The sequence below is a fragment of the Mus pahari genome, chromosome 15 (genome assembly GCF_900095145.1).
Source record: "Mus pahari chromosome 15, PAHARI_EIJ_v1.1, whole genome shotgun sequence".
Lineage (NCBI taxonomy): Eukaryota > Metazoa > Chordata > Mammalia > Rodentia > Muridae > Mus > Mus pahari.
In genome coordinates this window covers 67,872,587-67,885,702 of record NC_034604.1, presented here as the reverse complement: position 1 = coordinate 67,885,702, position 13,116 = coordinate 67,872,587, and the positions used below count along the sequence as shown (strand labels likewise).

Sequence of the window (13,116 nt, the reverse complement as noted above, 5' to 3'; positions counted from 1 at the left end):
GACCCCTTGTACTCCCCAGTCCACTGGACGGACTCATGTCACCTTTCCCAAAGGCACCAAGGCCTTGAATGCTTGATATCTGGGTTCAAAACCAGCAAAGTCAGTTTTCCCCTTGTGTTCTCACAGGTCTTCCCACCAGTGTCAGCCTCAGACTGAATCTGACCCTCACACCCGGCTACTCCTTGTATCAGGTGCCCTCTGACGGTACCCATAGCATCTCCCGTTCTTTTGTTAAAATTTTATGTGTATTGGTGTTTTGCCCAGATGTGTGTTCATGTGAGGGTGTCAGAAGCCTCGGGAGTGGAGTTACAGACAGGTGTGAGCTGCCATGTTGGGAATAGAATCCAGGACCTCTGAAAGAGACGCCAGTGGCCTTAACTGTTGAGCCATCTCTGCAGCCTAGTTGGTATCTTCCATTCTTAAGGGATCACATTGCTGTTTGTCCCTGTCTCTACAAGCTTAGAGATACTTCAAACACCTGATAGTTTAGGACCTGGGGGGGGGGGGGATAGAGCTGGTGTTTGCTGAACTAAAACAAGCAACAACAACAACAACAACAACAACAACAAAAACCCCAAACCAAAACATACAAAAACCAAATTAAAACCCAACAAGCCAGCAAGGAGCCCTTGTGATTTTCTCATTTCCCATTAACTTCCCAATCTCACACTTGTCCGCCCACCTCAGTAAGAGAAGGCCAGATGGTTACTTCCTACCCCTCCCACCGAGCTCATTGCAAAGACTCAGGAGAGGATCAGAATGCCAACTGGTGGAGAGGGCCCAAGAAATCACTTAGCACAGCTAAGTGAAGTGCTCCCCCTGCCCCCTCCCCCAGTGCGAGCCAGTATCTACATGCTGAGGTTCAGGGCTCCCTAGTCTATCTCTGTCCTTTCTTCACACAAGGCCTTGGCCATGGATCACACGCTCCCTGCAGGGAGAATGCAGCATGTTGTTGCATGGTCACCACCAGGAAGCCCACATTGGTGGCCTCCCTGGTGAGGGACAGGTGCTGATGGTGAAATTCGTGGGCAGGGATTGCAAGGAGCCACTTAGAGTTGATCCCACTGTCCTCTCATGTCCAAAGCGTCTGCACTGGAGCTTGTCTCAACAGTACAGAGGCGGCATAGCGTGAGCCATCTCTGGCTGTGTGCAAGTCAGCGGCCTAGGGTGAGTGAGCCCATGGGCAAGAGCGGCACCTTCATCTTTACCACACAAAACAAGCCTATATGAGACTTAGGGCTGGGGTCTGTGTCTCTCTCTCTCTCATGGAGCTGGGGCTGAGCAGCCACTTGGGAAACTGGCTCTGAGTCACAAGATTTCATGGTCATTTCCATCGTTTCTCCAAGGACAAAAGGAGAGAGCCCTGTGGTGAGGCAGGTGGGATCTCAATCTGAAAACCCGTGGAAAGGCTTAGGAGGTGGTGACATCTTACCCACCTCTCAATGGAGATGGATGGGCTCTGCCACCCTGCCATCCACCAGCCAAAGGTCACATCATTTGGGCAGAGCGTGGTGACAGTAGCTCCCTGTGTGTGGCACTGGGTAGGGAGGGGGCCTGGCTGGCTCTATTGCACGATAGCTGCTATGGCTGGATGAGGCATAACCTTTCCCTGCTGTGTCAGTACAGAGAAGGGGTTCCCCATACCATTCCAGCGCCAACTGGAATTCAAGGGAATTTGAAATTCTAGTATAAATAATGAGATTACATGCCAGGCCAGGTGTTAACTAGATTCATCTCTTTCTTCCTAAAAGACATTATTTTACCTTGGGGTTCAGGTAAAATTGAAATAGTTGATCTGTACCCAAATCAGACAGAATGTACTAGGTTTAGTGTTGTTGGACTGGAGATAGATTTGGGGTATCAGGAGACACATGAGTTAGATCTACTCCCTGAAGCAAGAAGGGCAGTACGGGGATGTACACAGCCACTAGGAACAGTTTAAGAACAGAGAGGCCCAAGAGGAAGCACTGTAATTCCAGACAAAGGCCCTCCCCTTCCTCCTGACTCCAGATGTCCCCCATCATGGCTCACCTGCGGGCTAGGTATCCCCTGCAGAACCTCTGCAAGGATAAGGTAGCTGCCCTCAGCCTTCGGTACTTCACTCTCTGCAGCCAGCCCCTGACCGTCTTCTGGATCATGATCGTAGCTTCCCGGAACTTGTCTGCCCGAAGCTTCTCCAGGTAGGCCACCTGGCCTGCCCGGAAGAAGATCTTGGTGCGGCCAAACTGGAACTTGTCTGGGTCCTTTACAGGGTTGGGAGGGAGATTGGCTGCTTAGTGAACTATGCACAGACTCGTGCTCTTTCCTTCCAAGGCAGAAGTTCTTGTCAGATTGCATGTGTACCCTCTGCCTCCTGTCTAGTAGACACACCTAGACTCTCAATATTCATAAAGTCGACTTGAATCTTCATGATGAGACAGGCATGGCCCCAGAATATGGCCATTAAGAAGGTACCAATGTCTAATACCATAGGGAGGGCAGATAGAAAAGTAAACAGGAGACTTTATCTTAAGGAGTGGGAAGGATTAGCAAGGAAAACAAATAAGTGGCATTCAAAGAGGATGCTCTAGGCCCGTGGTCCTCAACCCTCCTAATGCTGCAACCCTTGGATACAGCTCCTCAAGTCGTGGTGACCACCACCTGTAAAATTATTTTGCTGCTACTTCATAACGGCAATTTTGCTACTGTTATTAATCATAATGTAAATATCCGATATATAGGATATCTGATGTGTGACCCCCTAAAGGGGTCATGGCCCACAAGTTGAGAACTACTGGTTTAGGCAGTTGTGTGTCTATTCAGGTGGGCAGAAATCTGCGTGAACCAAAGAGGGCAGCCACTGAGGGTGAGAACAGAGGAGAGCTGAGCAGAGGCCCCTGTCCTGTGGTTCCAAGAGTCAGGAGGGGGCTACGTGCAGGGAATTGGAGGTGGGTATGGGAAGGAACCAGACACCATAGGCTTTGTGGGCTGTGGTACAAAATGGGGGTGGTAGACATGGGTTCAGGGCCTTTGTGGAAGCAATAACTTGGTATAGCAAACATTGGGCAAGTACTTAAGTGGTCACAGAAATGTCCATATCATTATGAACTGCAAATAACATGCAAATAAAACTCCACTATGATGAAAGATTAGGTCATTTCTGAAGGCTTGATAAACCAGTATAGCTAGTAAGAGGCAAGATGGATGTTCCAGAAGATTCACAGTCTAGCCTTACAGAATCGGGGCTGAGCCCTGTTGCTCCCCATGTCTCCTCCAACCACTCTATTCCTAAGTACACAGAACACTCTGGTGAGTGAGGGGCAGGCATGTAGTCTTCAGGGTTAACCTAGGGCTCAGCCGAAGTCCTACTCAGTGGGGATTCTGGAAGGCATGGTCTAAGGAATGGGAGAAAATGAAGAAGAAATGCATATCTCTGGGGAAGTCTCGACGGAAGCACAAGTGAACAGTCTATCTCTGGGACAAAGAGTCGTGCACAGTGGCCATAACTAATTACCTCACACAAGTAGGCACTGTGTATCAGATTGCCTGTGAAACCCTAAGCCATTTATAGCCACTTCCTGTACATCATTTTCCTTGTCTGTGGATGGACGAAGGTTCTGCTAATAACCAGGTAACGGTGAACTATGACCCTGGACAAAGTGAAAGGCAGTCAGGAAGTCCTGGAAGCTAGGGCTGGAGAATAGAAACCATGAGGCCAGCCATGACACCCACAAGGAAAGAACTTCCAGTGCTAGATAGTAACTGAGCTCAGCTGAGCTTGAACACATTTTTCTTAGCCCATGAAAAACAAGGTGTCAAAAGCATGTATGTTGATGGGTGAACCACAACAAAACCATGGTTAACCAGAGTCCCATCAACCACGCACAACCTTCAGTCAACTACACTGCCACTTTCTAACCGCTGTCCTAGCTGGTTAGTCTGCAAAAACATGTTTAATTTTTATCACCTTCTGAAAGTTATTTTCTATGATTTAACATTTTATGGGGACACAGATCATTCCACTCGGCTGTACCTCTGGAACTCTCAGGAAGTGCTGAAATATTTAAGGGCTTGCCTCTCGTGATTCTGGGTTTTTAATTTTCCAGGCTCAAAATATGATTTTTGGATTGTTTTATTTAAAACGATTTTTTTTTCCCAAAGGCCCGAGAATATCTGTTGTTTTATTTATAAGAAGCCAACGCTGGCTACAGATCGGACCTCCACTCGGTACTTCAGCTCTGAGAGTCCAGAGATGCTGGGATGAACAAGCAGCAGCCGCCGCTGCCGCCAGGGGTTGCTTCCTTAAGCACCCCAGTGACCTGTGCTCCCTGTGTGTTGAGATGTGGCAAGGCAGAGAATGCTATAGGTAGGGAAGGGGATTCTTTTATCCCTCTCTCTGTTGTAGGAAATGGTTTAACATCTCTGTCAGTTTTGCAGTGATGAAGCCAGAGCTGTGGATAGCCCCCACCTCACCCTCTACCACTGGGGCTTTTGGTCTGTGTCCTCCTATGGCTAGATCACCTTGATGAGACTCTCCAGGACAGACTTGCAGATAGTCTTCTTGTCAGTGTTGGCGAGCTCTCTCTTCTTCATCAACACCCTATACCGGTTGAAGAAGTCGTGGTAGGTCCACCTGGAGGAAAAGCCAAGATGGATCAGGTGACCTCAGATGCGGTCTCACAGAGTCGAGGCTATTGTACAGTTATTGCAGGACCTTCAGACCAGTCTCAGGGGAGATCTGTCCTTTCCATACCCTACTAGGATCTCCCCTGTGTCAGGATTCCTGAAGCTGGGATGGGTAAATTATGTGTTTGGGAGGCATCTTTCACAGGGTCTCCATCTTTCTTTTCACACCTACGGAGCCCTGTCCCCTGCTGCCACCACAGAAGAAGCTGGGCACCTTACCTAGACACAGCTTTGTCCGTGTGGCTTGGTTTTTGTCTTTAACTCAGTGATCTTTGTAAACACAGTTCTAAATGCAGGAGAGAATGGCAATATCTCCATGACCTTAGATCACTGCTCTTAATGTGGGGGAGAGGAGCAGGCCGTCTTAGACGTCTTCTGCCCCAGACTCCTTTTCACTAGATACATTTTTACTGATCCCAAGGACACGGGAATGTAAAATAAGTATACAAAGCGAACAGTTACTGATAACGCATCATAAAGAAATACTATGTGCCCACAGATACAATAGTGGCATGAATGTCAATAAGCTTGAGTACCTGCTTTCTGATCTGATATAAGGCCTGCTCTACCAAAGGAAACACATGCTTAGTACTGGAAATCTGGCGAAGAACCTAAGGTTGGGATGCTCATAGGCTCCAGAGGTGAACCTGCTGCTGTTAATCTGCTAGATGGGCACAGTATTAAACTGCCCTGTAACTCCCACATCCAGTTACAGGATTGCTACCAATGGCTTAAGAAGCCATGGTGGTGGTTTCTCTCTTCAATATTTTTCTCTTAATTAGGATAATATAATCCCCCTGTAAAGATGTGCCTCATCCCCACATAACGGAAGAGACCTCTAACCCACTGCCCACACAAGGCAGAACTGTTGGCTATGTTTTGGTAGTCTTTAGAGGGTCTTCACCTTACCCCTGGCATCTGAGACTGGTTTCATATAAACAATCGCAGTCTCCTGAGGAAGAGCAGCTTTGGCTCACATCCATCACTACTTCACCTCCTGATTCAGAAATGCATGACCTCCTCATGTGGTGGCAGATCAATATGAGCCCCCATCCAAGGTGGCTGGAAGGTACAGCTGTAGTTGATCAGGAGGTCAGTACAGCCCACCCCCATCTCTCAAAGGCCAATGCAGAATAAGGCTGGCTTGTCCCTTCAGAGACATCAGGAGGGTTTGCACACCAGTCTCTAGGGACAGGCTCCCTGAGCTTTGTTCAGTTATCTTCAGGTGTGTCACTGAGGTGAGTCAGCTGCCATCTCCGCTCATTGGTGGCCTTGCCTAGCAACTGTCTAGCTACTTCAGACCAACCTGCTCAGGTGCTAGTGGGAAGTGAACAGGCTGTGTCCCTTTTCCTGGGACTCTTTGGCCTCAAAGGGTCCTTTAGAAACTTCAGAGAAAGGAGTGCTATGGGGTTCCAGGAACCTTCAAGGTGGGAGGCATAGTGCACTCAAAGTGACACCCCTCCTCCAGCAGAGCCCCTCAGCTTCAACAGCAGCTAAGCCTCAGAGGGAAACAGGCTGATATAAGCGGAAATAACCAAAGGGTACTTCTATTTATCTGTATGTCTTCTTCTATGACACAGTTGGCTAGACAGTTCCTTTCCTTTTTGAGAAAGGATTTCCTGTGCTCCAGGCTGGCTGCTAAGCTACCATGAAGCTAAGGATGACCCAGAGCTCTGAATCACCTCCCAAATGCTGGATTACAGGCAAGCACCATACGTACCGCTTCAGCCTATTCCTTTTTAACAAGCAGACGCTTTTGAGATGTCACGTGATATACATTTATCCTTTTATGATTTTTTTTAACGGGTATTTTATCTACATGTGTATCTGTGCACCACACATGTGTCTGGTGCCTGTGGAGGTGGGGAGATGTGACTGCAAAGATGTCAAATCCAGTTTGTAATGAGCTCAGAGCACAGGAAGCTTGGCTCTTACCTTGGCCATCACTGTGACTTAAGGCTTATCCCCTCTGTCTACAAAAACAGTCACCCATGTCACAAAAGTACCTGGGCTTTCATGGCCAACGAGTCATCAGAGGAGTGTTGGGAGAACCTCCCGTTATGTTCCTCCCTGCTCAAGGCAACCAGTCCTTTTGGTTTTTCAACTTGCAAACATATTTTGAAATACATCTGCACAAGGAGAGAGAGGGTAGCGTAGTGAAGCTGGGAAGGAGGGCTGCTGAGAAGAGTCCCCAGCCTTGGGAAGGAACTCATTCCCCCAGGAGACAGACTAAGGGAAGTGAGTCTGCTCTTAGGTCTTGGCATCAGAAGGCCTATAGTAACGTTAGTGACCACAGAGTCCAGAATCAGCATGGGTTCTGCATGGACCTGTATGTGCCTAGAGAGAAAACCCTCACAGAAAAGTCTCTTTGCCTGAAATGGAAAAAGCTGCAAAGTAAAAATAAAAAAAGCATTTGATTCTTTTTGTTCAAGGAGAATTTAACAGGACATACTTGAACACGTGTTCAGTGTAACTGTATCGACGTAGAGGGAGACAGCTCCGGAAGACCACAGACAGGCCTAGGTTTTGCTGTGTAGACTCTGTGCTCCATGCTTCTGAGTCTATCCTGGGTCCCAGAGCTCTGAGACCTGCCTGTGCAGGTCTGTTAGCACGTGGATGTCCTCTCTTGCTAGCCTCCAGCCTTCTTTAACCACTGTTTCCCTCAGACACTTCAATCCCTTTACCTCCAAACCTTAGTGTGGTGTCTTTATAGCCAGTTGCTTATATTAGTTGAATAGTATTTTACTGGCCATTCAAATGTTGGACCCTCCCAGTTAAACCTTTTCTACCAGTGTCTCTTAAAGGGGGAGCTGCGGGCTTAGGGTGTTAATTTTTCAGTGTAGGAGAATCCCATACAACACAGGGCATACTGCAACTTTGGGCCATTGACACTCCCTCATTCACCGAGACCCAGAACAACAACAAAAGGCTCTCAATATCTTCAAGAGCATTTGCTATAGACTATACGATAGTTTTGGTTCAGAAGGCCTTAACAAGTGTCCATGGCTGGCATCTAAACAGTGTGGACCCTTCCCTGTCATGTGACCCTGACATATCTTCTCTCAGTATGCTGCAAAGCATCCACTCTATCTATAGCTGAAGAACACCATCCTCAGACTATGCCAGCTCCTGAGGTGCTTTATGGTGCCCCAGCCACTCTGGAGGTAGGCTTCTCCCAGTTCCTTAGCCCCGACTTTCTCCCTGGCTTTCAATTCATATACTATGTGCTTTGCTGGGTATTCTAGACTTCAGTATCATGCTTCCATTTCAGAAATGGCCTCCTTCACCTGCACTCTGGTCTGGCCAAACAGTCATAGTTGGGTGTATGGGACAAGCTCAGGGCTGCGACTGCTTTCAGACTAGGCAAACATTCATCAGAGCCTTTAGTCTGGAAAAATGCCTTCGTAGAGTGAGTTGGCATGAGACATGGAGGGATGGTGTGGCTGCTGTGAATGTTGCTTCCAGTGTTGTTTTGGCTGAGCAAGTTCCTATCTGGAGTCTCACAGTGGATTTAAGTATCACTTCGTGAGGCCATTCTGCAGAAGAATGTCCATCTGCAAGGTCATCAGTCACCTGGGGTGGACAAATGAGATGGGCTGGCCACAGGTGCACAACTTCGGGTTGCTCCCCTTTTGAATCAGTTTCCTCACGAGGATATTGGTTTGGTTGTATAAACCCAGAACTTGCCTCCCGAGTAAGATGATGTCCTAAGTCAAGCTCTGTGATATCAGATCACAAAGAAGTTGCCCCAAAGACGCTATGGTCCATAGTCTCAAGAGTCCCTTAGAAAATGGTGAAGAATCCTTTAGGGTTCTCAGGGTAAGATTAGAAGGGTAACCTATGCTTTTAGCTGGGCAGACACATCCTTAACTGTTTCCATCTTGGAGGACCTGATTCAATCACAGTCTTTCTGCAATTTGTTTCCTCATCCATAAAATATAAGTGATGCCGCCTATCTTGCCAGCCTCAAGAGTCATGACCTGTTCAGGAAATGGTACTGAGACAACAGTCTATCCATCTACAAACAATGCAGCTGGATCCCCTAGTTCACACCACACAGATGCTAATGCAAAATGGTTTACCTAAAGTCATCAAACACTTAGAAGAAAACCTTAATACAAACCTTGGCAGCTTTGAATTGGACAATGATTTCTGAGATCTGCTTCCTAAAGCACAAACAGCCAAAGAACAGAAACAGATAAAGTTGACTTCATTAAAGTTGGAAGTCTTTGCATTTAAAAGAATGTGGTCAAGAAAATATGAAGACTAATCATAGAATTAGAGACAATAGTTGCATACGGCTGGTAATGGTTTCTGATCACAAACAAATCCTCATTACTCAACAGGCAAATAACCTAATTCAGAAATGCTCAGATGACCTGACTACACATTTCTCCAGAGAATTCACACAGATGACCTAAAACCCGTGAAAGGAGACTGAACACCAGGAACCATCAGGGAAACACAAATCTAAATGACAGTGAGGTACCACTTCACATTCCCAGATGGCTATGACAGGAAACATACAAATATATTTTGATGACCGTGTGTGGATACAGGGCTCTATGTCTACTGCTGGTGACTGTAAAATGTTAACTGCTGTGGAGACAGTATGACAGGTTCAAGGGGTTAACCAGAGTTACTGTAAGATCCAGTAACTCCACTGACAGCTATATAATGAATAAACATGGAAATAAATGTCTGCATTTAAACATGTACATGGCTAAGTGTGTGGCACACACCTGCAGTCCTAGGACTTAGGAGGTAAAGACAAGAGGACTGTAAGCCCATGGCCAACCCGGGCTCCATAGTGCAGCCCTGACTGAAAGCAAAACAAAAGAGCATGCACAGACATGTTCATAGTAGCATTCATACATGTTAAAAAGTAAAAACCTAGGGGCTGGAGAGAGGGTTCAGTGGTCAAGAGTACACACTGCACTTCCAAGGGTCCTGTGTTCAATTCCCACTGTACTTCCAAAGGTCTCAAGTTCAATTCCCAGTACCCACATGGCAGCCGGAGACAAGAAACCACTTCATTCCAGCCTAAGTTCTGCCTTACACACTCTCAAAGTCTAAGAGCAAAGGCAGCGACCACATGACCGCTTTAGATGTGATAAGCTAGGAGGTGAGGAGGCGGTTGCCATGGCGTCCATTTAATTCTATGATTCTAAACCATTTCCCCCCACATGGGTTGGGGGAGGTAGCGTTGGGAAAGCAGGAAGTCTTTTCAGTAAACACCACTCACTGTGGCACATTTCTGTAGTTTCAGCCCTTGGAAGGCTAAGGCAGGAGGATTGCTATGCGTTTGATTCCAGTTTTGGCTCTGCATGAATCCAAGGCCAGTCTGGGCTGCCAAGTGAGATCCTATCTCATGATAAAAAAGCAGTACTGTGCTTTCAAGAGTAGGATGAGAACTAAGTTCATCGGGTTTGGGTTTAGCTCTTTTTATACAAACACTGTGTGTTTGAGGAGCCCTCCCACTCCTGCTTTGGCTGAGCAGTATTTGCCTCACAGTTCTTTCAGTTACAAAGTTGCCAGTGATCCAGCACAGTTCTTTCAGATACAAAGGGGAGGGAGGGAGGGAGGGAGGGAGAGAGAGGGGGAGCCATCCTAGGGGTTAGCTGTATAGCTGTGAAGACCAGGGAAGCAGGGAGCTACCAGGGAGCTGCTCTCCCAGACAGCCCATTCATCATCTTTCTTTATGCTCTGTACAATGAGCATATTTCTTAGCTACTGCACAGTGTTTCAAATTGAACGATACATTTTCATTATAAGCCAGCCTCCCAGAGAGCTGTAATTCTTAGGACAGATAAAAGTAGACAGGTACCTAGAAGCCTGTGGGAGAGTGGGAGAACACTGCTGCTGGCTGGCAGTGGGCGCTCTGTCACTGTGACCTCACACGGCAAGGCTGTGTGGGATGCAGTGGGACCTCTATCACTGTGACCTCACATGGCAAGGCTGTGTGGGATGCAGTGGGACTTCTATCACTGTGACCTCACATGGCAAGGCTATGTAGGATGCAGTGGGCACTCTGTCACTGTGACCTCACATGGCAAGGCTGTGCGGGAATGCAGTGGGCACTCTGTCACTGTGACCTCACACAGCAAGGCTGTGTGGAATGCAGTGGGGCCTCTGTCATTGTGACCTCACATGGCAAGGCTGTGTGGGAATGCAGTAGGCACTCTGTCACTGTGACCTCACATGGCAAGGCTGTGTGGGAATGCAGTGGGCACTCTGTCACTGTGACCTCACACAGCAAGGCTGTGTAGGATGCAGTGGGACCTCTGTCACTGTGACCTCACACAGCAAAGCTCTGTGAAATCCCAGCCAGAGCATCCGAGGTGCAGGTGGATATAGAACCCTGACTGTTTAGGGGATACAGTTTACTATGTTGGGCATATCCATCCTCTTACTGATGTCTAAGGAGATACTTTTGGAGTGATGCTTTCTGAAAGTCACTTCTCCTACCATGAAATAATTCAGTTAGAGTTACTGGTGAAGGAGGTAGTTCCTTTTATATGTAGACAGTTCCTCCCTGCCAGGTCCCATCTGTCCTAGACTACCTCATTGTCACATGGTTTTCCCATGTCTTCTTCATTGCTTAACACAATCCTACTGTACCATTTCACAAGGTGTCTGACTAATGATGTTAACCATAGCGATGAACACCTTAGGTTGTTAACCATAGTGATGGACACCTTAGGTTGTTAACCATAGCGATGAACACCTTAGGTTGTTAACCATAGCGATGAACACCTTAGGTTGTTAACCATAGTGATGAACACCTTAGGTTGTTAACCATAGCGATGAACACCTTAGGTTGTTAACCATAGAGATGGACACCTTAGGTTGTTAACCATAGCAATGAACACCTTAGGTTGTTAACCAAAGCAATGAACGCCTTAGGTTGTTAACCATAGTGATGAACACCTTAGGTTGTTAACCATAGTGATGAACACCTTAGGTTGTTAACCATAGCGATGAACACCTTAGGTTTGTCTGTTCACCTTCAGGCCACTACACAGCATAGGCTTGGTTGTTGAGTACCCACCTCGCTAAGCTTCTTATGCAGTAACTTAAATCGTGTGTTTTTGTGTGTGTGTGTGTGTGTGTGTGTGTGTGTGTGTGTGTGCGTGTGTGTTTGGTGCTGGAAATTGAACCCAAGGCCTTGTACATGCAAGGCAAACACATTACCACTGAGCAACACCACCAAGCCTTTCTATACAACTTGCAAACTAACCTTTTCAGTTGCCTGGAGAGTTTAGAGAATTCCAGGATGCTTTCTTGAGGCCACACACTCACAGGGATTTCACAAGAAGAAAACGGAAAATTTTCCCCTACTCTCTCAGATATTTATACCCATACAGAAGTGGCTATATGCTATGCCAAGCCTTTGGAGGGGGTGACATTTGATTGACTTGACTTGACTGCTGAGCAACAATACAGTCCAAGCAGAAGGGCGTTGATTCTAGAACAAACTCAATTGCTGCATGGTGACTCGGCAGCCCACGCCCTTCTGTGGGCCTCACTGTGACACATGTTGATTATAGTATGTCTTTCCTACCCGTAACACAAAGATGTAGTCACACCACAACATCCTTTCTTCCACAAACTGTCCTAGTACAATTCCAACCTAATTTTTTTCTAGAATGATCTGGTCAAAGCCCATTCAACCCATGCACTGGTCACTAATGGGTCACAGCACATGATTCTGAAAACAGCGGACTAATAACGGCTGCACTAAGGATGCTCTTTGTGAAGTGATGTGACCGGGGAGCTCATCAGGACCAGGAGAGCGGTGCCCCTAAAAACGTAGCTTGGGAGCACCCTCAGGTTCTCCTCCAGGTCTTCAGCTATAATGAAGCTGTCAGATCTGAACCTAGGGCCTGTGACAGGCACTGAAAGGCAGCAGAGGTGACAGGATCACAAATGGCCAATGCCAGGCCTCAGTCCTACCCCACCAATCAAAATCCTATTCCACCAATCAAAAGGCAATGTCAGATATTGCAAGAACAGATGGAGGGTATGTGTGTGTATCAGGTGATATGTATATCAGGTGGTGTGTGTGTGTGTGTGTGTGTGCGCATAGCAGGTGGTGTGTATGTAGTAAGTAGTGTGTGTGCGTGTGTGTATGTGTGTGTGTAGCAGGTATGCATGTATGTGTGTATGTGTGCGTGTAGCAGGTGGTGTGTGTGCAGCAGGTGGTGTGTATGTAGTAAGTAGTGTGTGTGTGCATGTGTGTGTATATGTGTGTAGTAGGTGGAGTCTGTAACTACTTCTATTCAGACCTTCAGGTAGAAATATCAGACGGGGTCCTAGGACACCACCACTTGCATTTCAAGGGAAGTTGTGGTTGTAACACCTTTCACATGGCTCCAGCAGTTACCCTGAATGATGCCTAGCCCATCTTAGCCTTAAGAAGCAGCCTAGGTGCTGCAAATTAGCAACCAT

At 47.1% G+C, this 13,116-nt stretch overlaps 1 protein-coding gene across 4 annotated transcripts in view; it reads right to left on the bottom strand.

Annotated features, from left to right (window-relative positions):
* Positions 1 to 13,116, bottom strand: part of Myo5b (myosin VB) — a 295,975-nt gene that overhangs the window by 56,659 nt on the left and 226,200 nt on the right. For all 4 annotated transcript variants that reach the window (XM_029547256.1, XM_029547258.1, XM_029547257.1 and 1 more), the window contains exons 18-19: positions 4,501 to 4,612; positions 2,032 to 2,243 (exon numbers count right to left, since the gene is read on the bottom strand). In XM_029547256.1, the coding sequence (XP_029403116.1) occupies positions 2,032 to 2,243; positions 4,501 to 4,612 (324 nt within the window). The remainder of the gene's footprint in view (positions 1 to 2,031; positions 2,244 to 4,500; positions 4,613 to 13,116) is intronic.